The 17,747-nt window shown below is 30.0% G+C and overlaps 1 protein-coding gene across 2 annotated transcripts in view; it reads right to left on the bottom strand.

The window, feature by feature from the left end:
- LOC126736015 (cyclic AMP response element-binding protein A) overlaps positions 1-17,747 on the bottom strand; it is a 76,532-nt gene that overhangs the window by 32,894 nt on the left and 25,891 nt on the right. Inside the window, exon 1 of one of the 2 annotated variants that reach the window (XM_050440198.1) lies at positions 5,112-5,503. The exons of the other annotated variant lie outside the window; for it this stretch is intronic. Within the exon in view, the coding sequence (XP_050296155.1) occupies positions 5,112-5,114 (3 nt within the window). The 5' untranslated portion in view covers positions 5,115-5,503. Of the gene's footprint in view, positions 1-5,111; positions 5,504-17,747 lie in introns of those variants that run through there. 2 annotated transcript variants of the gene reach the window in all.

Consider the following 17,747-nt stretch of genomic DNA (forward strand, 5'->3'; position numbering starts at 1 on the left):
TTTTAAGTGAGTTTTAAATAAATGATAAAAATCGGGTTAATTAAATAAATTCAAACAATATATTTCCGTTATACCCTTTATGTCTATAAAAATTCGTGTATGTTACATATTTGTATCCTAATAAGGTACTACTACTATAGGTACTCGTCTATTTACATATTTTAAAGAGAGAAAACTGTTTTTTTTTTGTTCAAATAAATTTAAACAAGGTAACATTAATATAAAGTTTATGTATAAGTAAAATGTGCAATACTCTAACTGTTTAACTTGCGCATTTATTTAATTTTTATCTAAAAACGAACTTATTATTATATTAGTCATGAATATATTCATATATTCAATGATTATCATATATGCTATGAATATGTTTAAGGGAAATATCGCAGGAATGTAGTGTATGAATAGTACAACCCAACAGAATAACTTTAATGTCATAAAAAAATATTCTTAGAATTGCAGTAACATATTTTTATAATTCTTATTTTTTGGTTTTTTGGAAATATTCCTTTATCATTCCTAGAATATGATAAGAGATTGTTTATATATATATAATAAGATTTAGTTAATCGTGTAACTGTGTAACACATTTATCTATATCTTTATGGTCAATAGTACTACTCTATTAACGTTATTATAATATTTATTGAAATATTTTTGAAAATTTTTTTGGCTAATTCTAAATTTAGAAATTCTAATGATATCGTTTAAATATGCTTGTATATTAAATTTCTCAAAGGTGCTAAAATGTCTTCCGTGTAAAAGAAATATTACGTTCTACACAAAAATAATATCATATTTCTTTTAAGCACGTAATCACGATGACATTTCGGGATATTATGAGACAATGTTTAAAATTCGCGAATAAATAGACCACAAAAAAAGTTTTTCAGATTTTTTTTCGGATTTTGGCCAAAAACCAGCCTGAAAAAATTGGCAAAAAAACATTACAATTTAACTAAAAATTGAAGGGGTATTGTCATGAAAAATATTAAAAATTCACATTTTTTTTCATATTTTTTTTAAAATTTATTGGATAGAAAGATATAAGGAAGAAATCTAGTTTATACCAGAGTTCTTTGGACTAATAAAATTCAGAACATCTTCATACAGTGGGAGAGAAATTTTGAAAAATTTCGAATCCAAAATATACAATTTTCTCCGAATATAATAGAAATTTACCTTTTTTAATTTTTGCAATAGTTGTTTTCTTTAAATCTAAAACAAAAGCATTTTAAACAAAAAAGAATTTATGGAAACAAATAGGACATAAATATGACAGTTTTGGCATATTCTAAATATAGATAATAAGGTTCTGCAGGAAACATCAGGAAAACTATTACAAAACAAAAATACACAACGTAAAAAAAATATATCAAAATAAATATACAAAACGTAAAAAGCAACTCTGAGGGAAGTACGGAAATATCCGAAGAGAAGAATTTAAATTTTCACATAACAAATATCATACTGATACTCAAATATAAGAACTTTTTAGGTTATGTTGTTGATAAAAGTGATGATAATATTAATAATCATGTCAGTGATTAGGAATATGTGGCTGAATATGCTAATTACACAGATTTTTCACCCTCTTTCATCCACTACACTAACCAGGCTTATTAATATTATCAATTCTTATAATTTCAATAAATTCAACACTACAAAAAAAAAGTAACAATCGCTCGTTAGGTCTTGTGCTTTTTAATGGCGCTCAATGTAGTGTCAAGAGAGCCAGTGACCTGATCAGCAATGAAGTTCCACATCACTCACCACTTCTTATTAACACAAGGTAAATACCTCTCCAAGATTTATATTTAGAAAAGCAAATTTTATTGGTTTATATCAGGAATTGTTGTCTATGAACTGGACGCCCATTAATCCATACACCGACGTACTAAATTACTATTTACAATATTGATAAGTGGGTTCATAAATGAGAATATCCTTCATGGTACACTACTGAAATAAGAATATTTACCTAAAAAATAAACTTTATTCGCGGTAAAAAAGAGCATTAACGACTATTGGGATTTTTCCACAATTCGATCTCAAATTAAAAGAGATAATTGACATCTCACATAAAGAGTTTGTACTCCAGGCAGAACATCAAATAAAAATTAATCCTTACAAATTTTGGTCATATTTAAGCACTAGACGCACTTTAAGCACGGGTTCTATTCAAATTCCATATAATGATGGTATATAATGATAAACACATCGCTGATTCCAAGCAAATTGTTGATGCTTTATCTTATTCTGCTTAGTAATTATTTCGCAACTACTTCCTTGAATAATACTGTGACCTATCCCATCATTGACCTAACATTCTTCTCAGAAGACGAGGTTTTTGGTACACCGAAATCAATGAAAAACTAAATGACTTGCGGACTAGATATGATACCATATTTCTTCTTAAGACATTGTGCTCTCGTTCTCATCAAGCCACTCACCTTTCTCTACAACCTTTGCCTGTCTAATCAGTCCATTCCTGTGTCTTGAAAATATTCAAAGGTAACTTCTATTTTCAAGACAAATATTACTAACTATAGACCGATTAAAATTATAAGAAACTTTTTAAAATCTAGATTTTATCTAGAAATACTGGTCCACAATAGAATGTATCATGTCATAAAAAACAAAATTTCGCGCTCTACTAATGCAAACTTGAATTCCTTGATGGCTCTTCCCAAGTTGACGTTATTTCCACATCTTTCCAACACCTTGTGCTGGACAACAAACTGGACCATGTTTTATTACTAGAAAAATTAAAAATATTTGGCTTTTTTAAGCATAAATTAATGGCGCTTTTACACGCCTGGTTAATTGGTAGGTCGCAGTTTCCGGCTGTAAATTGAGTTGTTTCTTAGGATTACTATTCTACTTCAGGAGTTCCTCAAGGGTCAATATTTGGCCCTTCTTGTTTTGAAATCTTTATTAATAATGTGTGTGAACAGCTCAGCTTTCTGGTTCTTTTGTATGCAGGTGATCTCAAACTTCTTTACCATATTAATTCTACTAATGACTGCCTAATTCCTTAAAAAGATCTTTAAGAGTCTTTAATTAACTGGTGCAATTTTATTAAACTGGAGATGAACATTGCTAAATGGAAAGTGCTATCATTTTCTCTTAAAACTTACCCTATTATATGAAGCTATTCCATAAACAATAAATTGAGGCTTAGGTCTGAATATTTTATGGATCTTGACGTAACCTAATAAACTTTTACCAAACATTATGAAAACATAATTAGTGAAACATCTGCAACTCTGGGATTCATTACCAGACTAAGCCATGAATTTCAGGATATTGACACACTTGAAAAAGGATTACGTGCCTTTATAAGGCCAAAGCTTGAATATGCCTCAGTCGTCCGGTCGCCAGAGTATAATGTACGTGCGGTAAATCTGGAGTGCAACGTAGGATCTTGAAGTTGCTATACTTGGAAACTTACAGTTCCTATCCCCCTTAAGGATTTTTTGTGAGGAGAACTTGCTTCTTATGTTTGACATGCAGTTCCTTAAATCAAGAAGAAACTACTATTCCCAGGTGTTTTTGTTTAAGTTGCTAAGTAATCTTATTGAGTGCCCTGATGTCTTAAGTAGAATTAGAACTTAGCCAGAACTAATAAACTACAATTTTTTCCTGTTTATATATCATGTGCAAAATACATAATTTCCTTAGCAGTGATTTTGATGTATTCAATGGTTCAGGTGTAATAATTCGGACTTTCTTTAGGGAACATGATCCTGACAGTGCCTGATGCTTTTCCTTATCATGATCATTACATTGAAGAATGCATTCCTAATTATATTTACATGTTCTTTGTTTTAATATGATATAGTCAGTCATTTGATTGTAATTTTGATATTTATTAATTTTAGCCAGTGGATTTATATGTATTGTATATTATCTTAGTTTTAAGTATAGTTAAGTATTGTTTTTCTTTATCCTGCTTTGTAATTGGGTTTGCACCTGTTAGGCACTGTAACAATCAATAAATATGATGATTTTGATTTTGGTCATGAGGACGAAAAAGTGAAATAAAAATAAGCATAAAGGGGCTGAATTTTGCTTATAATGATTAATTTTTGAATAAAATTCTTTTCAGAATGATGGTATACCTGTAAAACACACACAAAAGAATGACAATGATACAATGTCAATAATCTTCAACATCTGCTGTCCAGGGATCTAAGATTATGTTTTCTATGATTTCTATTCTTCATTTTATTCCAGGTATTTAGCATTTTCCCTATACAACAATTTTTTTTGCTCCAGGCTTTTGGTAGTACATATTTTTTATAAAGTCCAATAAGCCTGCTATGGCTTCTACAACTATAACAACAGTAACCCCAGGAGCTGCTTAAACATTAAACATCAGTACCTGCAGCCAAATACCAATAATTGTCAGAGCTTCACCAACACCAACACTTACCAACTGGTCTGATGGTATTTTAGGTCAAAAAAATTACAATATATTTTTTACCATTGTGTTCTTAATATATTTTTACAATACATAGATTTCATTACAATCCAGAATATTTGGGCGAAAATTTTGATACAAGTTTTTTCTGGAACATCTCAGCAATGATTTTTTCTAAAATAGGTACTCAGAAAAAATCATATCACTACAAATATTCAAAATGAGAACCTTATCATGTAAGAACCTTTCAAAGGTACTTACTTCAAAGTTGATGTACTAACACGTACCAAATGATTTTCTCTTTCTCTCTCTGTATTTTGTGACTCTGTGGTACTATAGGTACTAGTATCTCCATAGAGCAGAGTGCAAACAAATTTAAATTGTTAACCCACATAACAAGAACTTTATTCTACTATGTAGTTAACAGTAACAAAATACACTGATGTAATAATAATATAAATAAACAGACTAATTTATTATGCTAATGTGCACATTATCTTCTATATAGACGTACCGGGTAAAGAACCATCAAAGCATGATGCAACCTTAAAATATTAATTGGTACATATATCACACTCAATCAAGCGATACCTAGGATATTTTATTATTGAATAACATAAGTAATTCCAATTAAATTTCCATAAAAACAGCAATCAAAAATGGCCGACAGTACGAGGTATACACTTACCATAACAATCGGCTGTTTTCGTAGAAACAAAACAATAACACTTGGTCCTTTTATTGTATTCTAAGAGAACAAGATTCCGGGACGAAGTTTCACTTCTAACTAGTCACTATTGTTGCAAAAACAAAACAAACAATTATAATGATATCGCGGATGCGGTACTTTGTACACACATGCAACACGGCTCGATTTCCTACTTTTACAAGGATACCAGATAGACGAGAGACAGAAAGAGAGAGATGCCCGATGTTTTTAATTTAGCGGCGAACCGATCTCATGTTCTAAAAATATAAAGTCGTTTGTGCCAGAACAGTTTGCGCAGTGAGATGCATCTCAAATCGAGTTTTTACAAGTTAGTCAAGGGCTTTAGGTGCAACTTAGAAACAGAAAAAGCAATAGCAGACTTTCACACACTTACAGCAGTAACAAATTAACAATAATAATATACAAAGTGTAGTAAAGTCGTCCTTGTGGTCTTTGTTTGAAAGATATCGATCGCGCATTGCACGCTAACCTAAATGCAACAGGCTTAACGTTGCATGTTGCCGCTTCTTGTATTGTGTCACAGATTTTGCTGAAATCCTTTTTACATGGTATTTATTCTTGATACTAGTACTAATACTAAAATTCCTAAATAGAGCAAATTGGTTGATTATTTTTATAGTACACAATGGCACAAAAAATGGGGACATATTTAAGTAATATTCTTGGTACGAGTTCATATTAAAGAAGCTATTTAAATTCACAATATTTTTACATGATTTTTTTATTAAAAAAATAATATACTTAAGAGGCAGTTAACACATTGGAAAAACTTGCGACAAAGAAGAAGGAACGAGCCATAATAAAAAATTAATTTCAAATAAATATATAATTTAGGATATTCGTAAAATATGGTGTAATGACGTGTCTGGAAGAGATTACAAACTACCTTTTAATATCATGAAGCAAACTGTCTTAAGAGCGTTCTTAACTATAGCAAGTCGTCTTAGCACCTTAAAAATATTTGAAGTAGGTATATATTAATAACATTATTAGAATCTTTAAATTTCTTATACAAATTAATGCTTACTTGTATTCTGAGATAGTATATCCAGCATTCAACCTCAGAAGAATGATAATGATATTCTCGGAATGTGAACAAATTATAAATTACGGTCATGTTCTGGTGAAGGAAGATTCTAAGTTTCTTCGACAAACGTGGTTAAGAATATTACGAATATGTAACAATAAAATACTAAGAATATAAAGAATTCTTGTATCTCATAAATTGCTTGAGCTAGACCCAGAATCAGACTTAAATTTTTTGCAAACTTGATATTTTTATATAGATAATGGTTCATTGGAGGTGGAATTGAACGAGAGTGGCTTGAGTAACATTTAAAAACATTTTTTAGGTGAATAATTTATTAATTTCTTATACATTATACTCGTGTTAACTTTCATAGATAGATAATTTTTAGTAAAGTCTAATTTTCAAATTTCCATTTTCTGCATTTTTAATTTACTAAAACTTAAAAAGTGTGTAACATCCGGTCATGCGTGAAGTATATTAGATCTCGTAGTGTCTTGACAGTAGGGGTCTCCAGATGTTGGGAATATCAACAGTGAGCTGGCTGAAGATTCCTTGATAAAAGTTCATTCCAAGAACTTTTCTTCCAATGTTGCTCCCTACACAAAATCTTTGCTTCTAATCAAGCGTGTTCTGCTACTCTCCCCTGTTCGGGTCCACTTTCGATATTCTTTTGTCCTGACTTCCAGTAGTCACTTTGTCTCGCCTATATGTATGACTCTCGCCGACGATACGGTCGCTACCGCCAGCAACCTAACTGGACTCCAGCAATTTGTATATGTTATTGTTAAGTACAGCGAGCATTACGGCCTACATATAAACATCCCCAAAACGAAACTTTTTTTCAAGATTTTCTCAAAAGTGTAAACACAAGCTCCCCTCCGAATACACAACAAAATTGTTGAACAAGTGTTTATTATATATTATATATTCTAAATATCCAGGGGCACTAATGAGTAATATAGTTACGATTTGATGAGGGAAGTGCTATCAAGATTTGAACAGGCCAGGGAGACATTTATCTTGGCTCGAAAGAATAAGAAACACCAAAGCTTTAATAGAATGCAGAAAAACAAGAAGCTAATATTAACAATCAAAGAGCGCAAACTAAGGTATATTGGACATATAATAAGAAGAGAAAGATATAAAATACTTCAGTTGATCATCGAGGGAACATTTCAGGGGTCAATAGGAAGCAGACAGAACTAATGGCTCAAAGACCCCCGCCAATGTCTCAGTAAAACATCATCCGAAATCTTCAGTACACCTGTTTCACGAGTAATTATTGTCAGTTGGATCGTCAACCTTCGAAGAGAGACGACGCAATGAGAAGATGTATCACTCTTTTGAAGTCAATATTATTGTATATTGTAGCTGCCCTCCTGTACAGGGTTTTAATAATTCCCACATTTGTTGAACCAGGATGAATTGGGTTTAGAGGAGGTATTGTGTGTACGATGGTTTGTGATAGACATATAAAAATGTTTTTAACTCCATCGTGAACTTAATGCTTGCAGGGAAAACTTGGAAGGTAATAGAAAGAAAAAAATTGATAATTTTTTTAGCAAAAATGTTTTGAAATAGATTAAGAACTACAAGTTAGACACTTAATTAAATATCACGCGATTTACGAGAAATCCACTATAGATTAGGTTTATCAAACTAAAACACTACTTATATAGTGATAAGCACATTCTATTTGGTGTAAAACTGGTGTAACAAAGATTCTAGACACAAAAATAGTGGCTACTAAAAGGCTTAGTACTAATCAACATCTGAACATCTGATTGAAGAACTATCTGTCAGAGCTTCTCAGGTGGTAGAGAGGATGCAGGAGTGGTGTGACAATCATGCTCTGAAGCTAAATGCTGATAAAACCGGGCTAGTGACATTCTCCAAAACTTTACCTCATAATTCCCTACTTGTAAAGTTTGAAAAAAAGTCTCTTCAAGAGGTAGCTTCCTTAAAATTCCTTGGTATACATGGGTCCCACACATAGACACTCTTGGCAAAAAACTAAATAGTTTCTGCGCGTTAATAAGGCGTCTACGAGAAGAGCTTTCCCTAAATTGTCTGAAGCAAATTTACTATGCATCGGTCCAATCTCTAATCACTTATAGTGTGATGTTTTGGGGATCTTCAACTGTCGCCGTGTCAGTCTTTATAGCACAAAAACGGATCATAAGATGCATGCTCAGACTCACACCACAAACGTCTTGTAGGACTTATTTTACTAAGCTTGGTCTACTCACTGTTCCAGCTCTGTACATTCTTATGTTAGCTATTTTTGCAAAGAAACACCTGCATCTTTTTCAAACTAATGAAGATCATTATGCTGAGGGTATGTCTATTGTGACAAGGGGGAGAGCTGAACTGAGTGTCCCAACTCATCACTCTGCCTTTTTTCAAAGATCTCCTGCCTTTGCTGCTATTAAAACATATAATAGATTACCTCTCGCCCTAAGGCAAGAGAAAAATATCATGAAGTTTAGGAAAGACACTGCAAGGTATCTGTTGGGCAAGTGTATCTATAGTTTCGATTTACAATTTTAAATGTGTATTATGATTAAAATTAAGGGTTTGTTTATTAATTTATTTATTTTCATAATGTATCATACTTGAGATATATGTGGTAAGGTAATGCACCTAATATTATGTCCAACATTATCTTTTTGTTCTTACTATTTTTATTAGCAGTATGTACTGTGTAGATGTTATCAAATTAATTTTGTTCGTTTTGTGACGTTGCGATTGTCTATTTAAATTAGATCTTGAAAGCAATAAAGAAATTATTATTATTATTATTATTATTATTAATCAAGCATGGTGACAGAGGGCCTCTACAACATGTAAAATGCATTTCATCTATCAACCGTAGCACTCAAGAAACTAAAACCGTGTAACCCTGCGTGTTACTAGTGATACAGTCCTGTGTACTAAAATTAAGTAACCCTGTGTGTAAGTTTAAGTGACTCTGTGTATATAAAGCAGAATATTTATGGAATATATTATAAGAGGCTAGAGATCAAAGTTCCATGCATCCGTATTTTATCACTAAAGCAGTATATTCAAAGACATGATAAAGAATATATATTTCAATGACGAAAATATATTTAATAATTGAACAGTAATACTATAGATCAACCTAATGGTAACAATAATTTAAATTATATCTCTGTGGTTTAAAGCTAGATATTGATAAAAATTTAAATTATAATAAATTTATTAGAATATGCATTTTAACTATTCAAAACCAATTTATCTGTTAACTGTTTTGATTCCTAAAGAAGGCGATAAATATCCGTCGATTCGTGACATTAAATAGGCAACCTTTTGAAGTTAATATGTTCCTATAGATATTCTGATATTTTTTTTATTTTTCAAACATACATTACTCTATATTTCATACATACATACACTAAGGAGGATTTAGTGTACATAAATATTCTAAAAACGAATAAAAAAGAAAAAGTCGCCGAATTAAAAAGTAGCAAAATCAAGTGAGTGATTTAGAATTTATAAAAATATAATATTTAATATAAATTTAATTATCAAAAAAAATTTCTTTTTAATATTTATGAAACGCTGGATTCGTTTATGGGCTAAAAACCTTTACAAAACATGAATCTCGTGAAAAAGTTGTTTATTCAAATATTAAAATATTCGCTAGATGCTAATAAAAACTATTTAATATAATTATTTTTAATCTGTTTTATGTGGCTTCATAAAATTCAAAAATAACTATTCGAATGCTAATAATTAAAAATAATTAATAACTGTTGGTGGCTTTATAAATTAGCCAAATTGCTCAACCTAAAAAAACAGATTGCATGCAGGAATTAATGGCAATTAGTAAAAAGAACAAGAAAATTATTTATAATATTAAAGCCATGTTTCTGCTACTTTCTTGTCACCAAATCCTTAGTATACCGAATTTTAATAGAGACACAAGCCCGATCGTTTTATTTCTTATATCTTTGTAAACAAAAAGATTTTCCCAGAATACCTTTTACATAAACCCGTACCAATTGTGCCAACAAAAGTAACTTAACCAATTGTTTATTTAATTTATCAATACAAATATGGTACATACTATAAAAGTGAATTAAATTTAATTTTATAAAAACAGTTAAATTTTATCTTTCCCTATTCTCGGTAAATACCGTAATACATGTAAAAAAAGCCATAACATCATCTTCAAGGAAAGTACACAATAAACCATTCTTTGCCACTAATTGAAAACCAAACTTGTTAATGCCTAACAACCAGGTCGTTTTAATGTTTGCTATACGGTACTAAGACGATTATTTGCGGCAATGATGATGAAGTCATTATCATTAAAAACAATACACGGCCTTATATGAAGCGCATCTTTATATATAAACTGCCTTTTTTTATTTTAAATTAAGGTTACAGAAAAAATTTAGGTGTAAAGAAATTCAAATGAATCGACAAGGTCTTGAGTGATATTCAGGTGAAAGAATGTTAATTGAAGGCTGATGATTGCATAAAAAGAAAAATTTATATCTCCGTAATTGGTCGAACATAAGGTTCAAAAAGTCTCGTTTTTCCACCTGCTTTTTAATAAAATTTTAATTACAATTAAGGTAAAGGCCAGCATTACAGCAACTAAACTGGCATAAAACATTCACCAAATAATGTGTACCTACAACGAATGATATCACACATACATAATCTTTTTATAACAGAGATTAATTTGCCTTTAGAAAATTATTACATATAGTTATAATGACGAAATATTTTTATTCAAAATAAATTATTAACTGTTATATTGATGCTTCTTATTTCGTCATTAAATGGCTTTCAGATTAATAATAGCAGGATTATTTATTATCTATCGTTTTATGTGTCTTTGAAATCACTATATAATGACTATAATTAATCAACATGCTTTAAAGAGTATAGAGATTTTTTACATTATTTTAAATTTTGATGAACATTTACAACATATAATTACATCACATGTAGGTACGCAATTTCTACATACAACCAATAGCTATTGCTGACAATATCTTAAGACTTAATCGGGAGAATATATCAAGAGAGAAGCTTTTAATGATACATGAAACGTCTTCTTTCTCATTAATTTATATTTAGTTTCATATAAGGTTTCCTAATAGAAATTCTTTTATTCGTGTCAATCAAGTTTTAAAATAAGATAAACCCAGTTTTCAATCACTTTATTCGGTAAATTTGCATTCATTTTGCCATAAATTAGTTATAGTAGCATATCTTAAAAACTTAAAAAGAAAATAGTGCAAATGATTTTATAGTCATGAACTAATCCAAAGATGTGAAATCACAACGTCTTAGAGGCCAAGCATCTAGTTGAAGTTGTTCACCTCTTAGATAAAGATTAATGAATGTTTCTCGAAAATTTTTAAAATCATATAATAAGTTGCTCGTGCTCATATTATTTAAATTTTTTTTTGAAAATATATCTCCTAAAATATCATTCCAAGTATTTTCAAAATGCTCTTGAGCTGAAAATTGGCTATACTACTGAGACCCAATCAAAGCTAAAATCGAAATCTCCCTCAAAACACAAAGTTGTTCTAAAGAACAATTTACCACCAAATCTGAATTAGCTGCTACACTTTTACAGCAATAGTAATATCTGGATCCAAAAAAAATTCTCTTTAAGAAAATAAGAGGATATTGATTATACCATCCTTTGGGTAATTTCAACATTTAGTTTTATTTATTTACATATCTAAAGTAATTAATTGTTTTTTCTAAGAAAAATTTATCGGAAACAAAAAAAATCCTACTACAACCCTGTTCTATCGCAATTGTTCAAAGTTATTATCCTTGCTATAACTGCGCGCGCCTTAATATTGAACAACTAGGTACATTGCTTGCATATGAGTTATGAAGAGACAGGTCCGTACTTTTAAGTGCAGTTTTTACTACAAATTGCTTTATTTGCACTATTTCTAGTTAAATATTTTGACGATTTTTTTTTCATTATTAGTTAATGTTCGTTAGTATAGCTGAATTTGAAATTCTTTATTTTTTTTGGTTCTCTTCGAAAACTTCGAAAGTTCTTTTATTCGGAAAGTTTTTTTTTGAATATTTGATTATATGCAAGGCACGGAAATGAATATATATTTGCAAAATAAAAAAATACATTGCGAGACCTTAAATATGTTTTTATGAGATGTTCCGGATGTTATAATGTTAATAACAATGGTCAGGAAAAAAAACTACTATCGGTCTGAATTATGCGAAGTTTTAATTAATAACTCAAACATAAACTTCTAGTTAGTGGTATCGTATATTTCCTGCAATATTCTAATTTGGAAGAACCCAAATTACAGGTAATTGTCGACCGGTCATTGAATAATAGATCTTGCTGGCCTTCACCTTGACACTTTGAAAAATAATTTTCCAGGCGAGGCGCCCGGTTATTCTGGTTGTTTTCATTAAACTTTAAAGAGATGAAATGAGGTACTAATATGTTAAGTAAATTCGATATTTAAGCATTGCAAAAAACAGCGTTTATGTCTATTAGACAAACAGACAGGCACTTAAAGAATGATTTATATGTATTTGCCATCTCTTTTTTATAAGTACATTTTATATAGTTCAAAACAATTATATGGATTACGTAATAGTTGACTTCAAATTAACTATTTGAACTGCGTCTTCGCTGTTAATGTCTCTGTTAAAACCAGTTTGCATTTGCAACCATTGCAGGACGTTAAGATTGTAGGAAATCTAACGAGATTTACTTTTAAGCCTGAGCACTTAAATCATCAATTCATGTATTTGTATATTGACTCAGTTTTTGACACGTTCAATTATTTGACCATGTAGGGTTATGTAAGAGAAGTTTTGCGGTGATTTAGATACTACCATTATTTTTGTTTTTCTCATGTTAAATGATAATTCGTATTCTTCACCGCATTCTACTATTATGTTTATTTGTATTTACAGAGCTTCTGGAGTTTCTGCAAATACAGCTGTGTCATCGGCATATCTTAAGCTGTTTATTGGGATGCTATTTATTTTAATACCTATATCTTGCTCTGCAATAAAATTTTTGGCATATTGAAATTAGATATTTAATTCGCAAAATATTCTTGGAATATATAGGAGCCTTTTTTTACATTATCTTCTCGACAAAATTGTAGCATAGAGTAGCACATTTTAAGATTTTTCTGGCAGTTTTGGTCAAAGGCCAAAAAAAAATAAAAAAATTTTCCTTTTATTAAAAATCAAAAAAATGTCCTAATTCTTCCATTTTGAAATCAAAAAAACCATTGATATCAAAAATTTAAAGAAAAATACAACGTATTTTTGTAAAAATTAAGGAATAAATGAATTTATATTTTTTCTTAGTTAAACATTTTTCGAAGATTTGTACAGCATTAAGAAGATTTCACTAGCTTACCTAACAATACTTTTGTCCCTACCTTCTGATATTGTATAAGTTAAAAAAAAACCTTAGCAAAGTATTTTTTCATAAGTTAGGAATAACTTTTTAATACCTTAGCAAGGTATTTTTTCCCTTAACCTTATGCCTTAACCCTTTTATCTTGTTTTTCGTACCTAACTAAATAGAGGTTTTTCATTAAAAAAACTTCTTTATCGTTGAAAGAACTTTGTTGAAGAACTGAAGGAAAGGAAAGACGAAAGTTTTAAATATTTTAAAGAACGATAAATTAAATAAAAATTTAGAAAGAAAATAAAGCTTCATAGAACATGTTTGTAAGTATGTACAGTATCCTATATTCGAGGGCCGCAATTATAAATATGCCGGGGATAGGATAGCATTGATATGGAACGAATTTACCTAATAATCTCCGATATAAAAAAAAATAAAATTACTAAAAAGATGTGTTTTCTATTAACATACATTTTAAATCATTTGGCTAATGCAATCCTGATAATAATTTTGCAATTAAGTCAAAATATATAATTCTTGTAAAATTCTTTTAAAAAAAGCGAAAACCACAAGTCGGATTAAGATTTTTTTTAGATTCTATCATCTACAGGTATTCTTCAAATGCCTTTAGATTGTATCATATTTATAGAGTCTACTTCTCTATAAATATGATACAATCTATGATATATTCTACGTAGCTCTTGTAGCCATGATTTGATGTCACTAAACTTATATTTATGATCTGATATGGATTTAACAAATGCATTCACGTCCCACAAAACATTGAATATAAAAAATTAAAAGGGAGAGAGGACTTTTTAAAACCCCACTTATTAACTTCCAAAACATGTACGAATTTAAAAATAAATAGTGTGTTATTTTAAAATACACTATCTACTCCTTATCTTCTCGAAAAGTTTGTTGTTCCTGTTTTAATGTCACAGCAACTCTATCGCTTATTGCATTTTTATGTAAATCGGTCCAATTTTCAGTCGCGTTAAAACGCGTTCAGCATAAAATATCTATTGTGACATGTCATCACCCTCAAGAAAAAAAAACCGGGAACGTCACTGTGCATAAAATTCAATCGCGGCATGCTGACCCTCCAGACATGAAGCCAAGTGATATTTACAGCTAGAATTAATCGAATTTACACTCGCCGCAATTGACCAATCAGAATTAGCCACTTAAGTGTAATCGAGTGTGTTCGAAAACCGAGTGGAAACATGCGCCGCGCTTCGCTTGTAAATTGTAATATTCGAATTTACATACTTATGTTACGGGTTACATAACTTTTTGATATAATTATCGGAATAAAAACAAAACACTTCACTTTTATCAAAATAATTCTAACACGAGTATTCGGTGTCAATCCTGCTGCAGTTTTTTATGGCTTCTGGGAAACTGCGATTTTCTTAATAATGTCCCATGAATGTTACAGGAATAGCCTTTATAGTTGAACGAAGTCATCCATATTACTCAAAGACATTTCTTATGGTTGCAAACAAAACCAAAAAATTTAAAAAAAGAGAACTTTTTTGACTTCGAGTTTTTCGTTTTGTTGCCAAAAGAAAATATGTTCTTGGAATATCGTTCTACAGGGTGTCCCATAAATCATTTAACAGCAGATTTCTTAAAAAAAATTACGTTAAGTTAAATTTTCCTAGTCCAAAAGTTAAAGACAACCAAGTAACTGGATGAATTTAGCATTTATTCTATGTTTTTTAATAAAATTTGGAATATGGCTTTTTATATGGCAAATCTTAAAATTAACCTTTTTTAAAAATTTGTTTAGAGAGAGCGCAATGTTATTTTTTTTTTAATTCCATAACTTTTTAAGACTTGGCAAAATTTAACTTTTTATTTAAATATGCATTGTGCAAAAAGGTTTGCTTAGAAAAGGTACTCTTCAAAATTTTTGGTACATTCATCCTTTTCCAGATATTAACATTTAAAATTTTCAAGGCACTTAGAAAAATGACATTATTAAACTATTTAAATTGGTTTATTACATTTAGGATACAATACAAAAGATTAATTAAACATTTAAAAATCATTTGTCTCAATACATTTTAAAATTCGTTTACTGAAATGACCGAATCTTAATAAATAATTTGAAATCACTCAGCAGCAGTTAATCTATTTACCATTAATTGCTCTCTTGTGTCTATTGTATTTTCGTAAACAATTGATTTCATGTATCCTAATATGCAAAAATCTAATGGATTAAAGTCTGGACTTCGTGCCGGCCAAGGTATTCGATTTCCATGTCCTCTCCAGTTAAAATAAGCATTACACCATCTTGCATAAACATCATATCTCGGCGCATCAAAACAAACATCCGAAGACGATATCCAACTAACCACAGGAAATCAGAAATAAACAAATCCGACCTGAATAGGAGCAAAGGAAAAAGACAAACAAGAAAGAATTAAATAGACAGAAGACAAATACCGAGAAATTATGTAATGTTTCCTGTACATACTGCAAAGAACAACCTACCTGAACAAAACCCCGACCACCTTAGCAACCCGAAGAAGATTTATATAAAGCAATAATAAGATCAACAATAGAAAAAATCAAAAAAGAAATAAAAACTACATTAAATATGAAAGAAGTAGAAGAGAGAGCGAGACCGAACGTGATGGAAAGCTGATATAGAAACAGAAAAAAGAATAACCTTGTCTTGTAAATGAGGAAAAGGTTAATAAGAAAAACTGCTAGAAAAAAATCCTAATGCACCTATTGGAAAGCAACCAAAATGAGAATAAAACAAGAATGCCTCTAAAGAAAATCAAGAAAAACATTTGATTAAGTCGGCAAATAAGGTAGTAAAACATTTTATGCAAGCAACTTCAGAGCAGTACAAAAAAATCAGATGCTTAAACCGCTTAGCCTACACAATTGCAAAAGCGATACAAAACATAAGTATGCCAGAAGATAATTAAACGACAAACTGCAAAGAGCGGGGTAAACTCTGAAGAAAACGCATACAAGCTCAGATCTGCAAACTGAAAAAAGATCACTCCTTTAAATACCTACGCAGCACATAAGAAGTAAAAAATTAGAAACAAAAGATATCTCACCAAAGAAATGAAAAAACGCAGAGAGATAAACAAATAAACAGACCTAAAGACTGGCTTTTGTATTGATAACAGTGACCCGCACGAACTACAGACACATTATATTTTTGCATGTCATGCCGAATATTTCCTGGCAAATATTCATAATCATTCATTTGAAGTGAAATAAAGTAATTGAAATAGTTTCTGAATGTAATTTTATTTAATGCATTAAAATTTTTATATGTAAATATTTTAAAAATATTGAATCGTAACGAAAATTTTCAAGTATAGCTTTTTCAAGCAAAACTATTTGCACAATGCATATTTTAAATAAAAAATTAAATTATGCCAAGTCTAAAAAAGTTACGAAATTTAAAAAAAATATTGAAGTTGGCATCCTCTATGACAAAATTTAAAAAAAGATTAATTTTAAGATTTGCCATATTACAAAAACCATATTTCAAATTTTGTTAAAATTTGAATAATAAATACTAAATTTATGGCCGAAATTCAAAAAAATTACATTAAGTTTATCACCCTGTATCTTGGTTGTCTTTGTCTTTTAGATTAGGAAAATTTAACTAAACCCTTTTTTTTTTAAAGGAATTTGCTGTTAAATTATTTACCATTATTTATGGGACACCCTGTATATCGAGAAAGGCCTATGAAGGATCTTTTGGAATATGCTAAGAACTTACTATAATATTTTTCCTCCAAAAAAACTAAAAATCTATAAAATAGGAAATTAATATACATGTATTTGACCGATTTGGTTAAACTTCAAGTTAGTAGTACCTTAAAATGTTTGCGGCTGATACAATTATCTGAAACTATAGTAAAAATGAATATTTTTTTCTATATAATTGGGTAAACTACGCTAAGAAAACCCAGTTTCTAGAAGACTTTAAAATCAATACAAATTCGTTTTAATTTCTTTTAGGCCGTTAAGGCCATTTCTTCTCCATATTAAGAAATCTTTCAACTCTAACTGAACTACATGACAGTACTTAGCAAAAAATTTCTGGAATGCTCTCTCTCTCTTTTTCTCCGTTCTTGTTTTAAACCAACCTCGCCTAATCTGAAGAAAATAC

The sequence above is a fragment of the Anthonomus grandis genome, chromosome 5 (genome assembly GCF_022605725.1).
Source record: "Anthonomus grandis grandis chromosome 5, icAntGran1.3, whole genome shotgun sequence".
In the NCBI taxonomy this organism is placed as follows: Eukaryota; Metazoa; Arthropoda; class Insecta; order Coleoptera; family Curculionidae; genus Anthonomus; species Anthonomus grandis.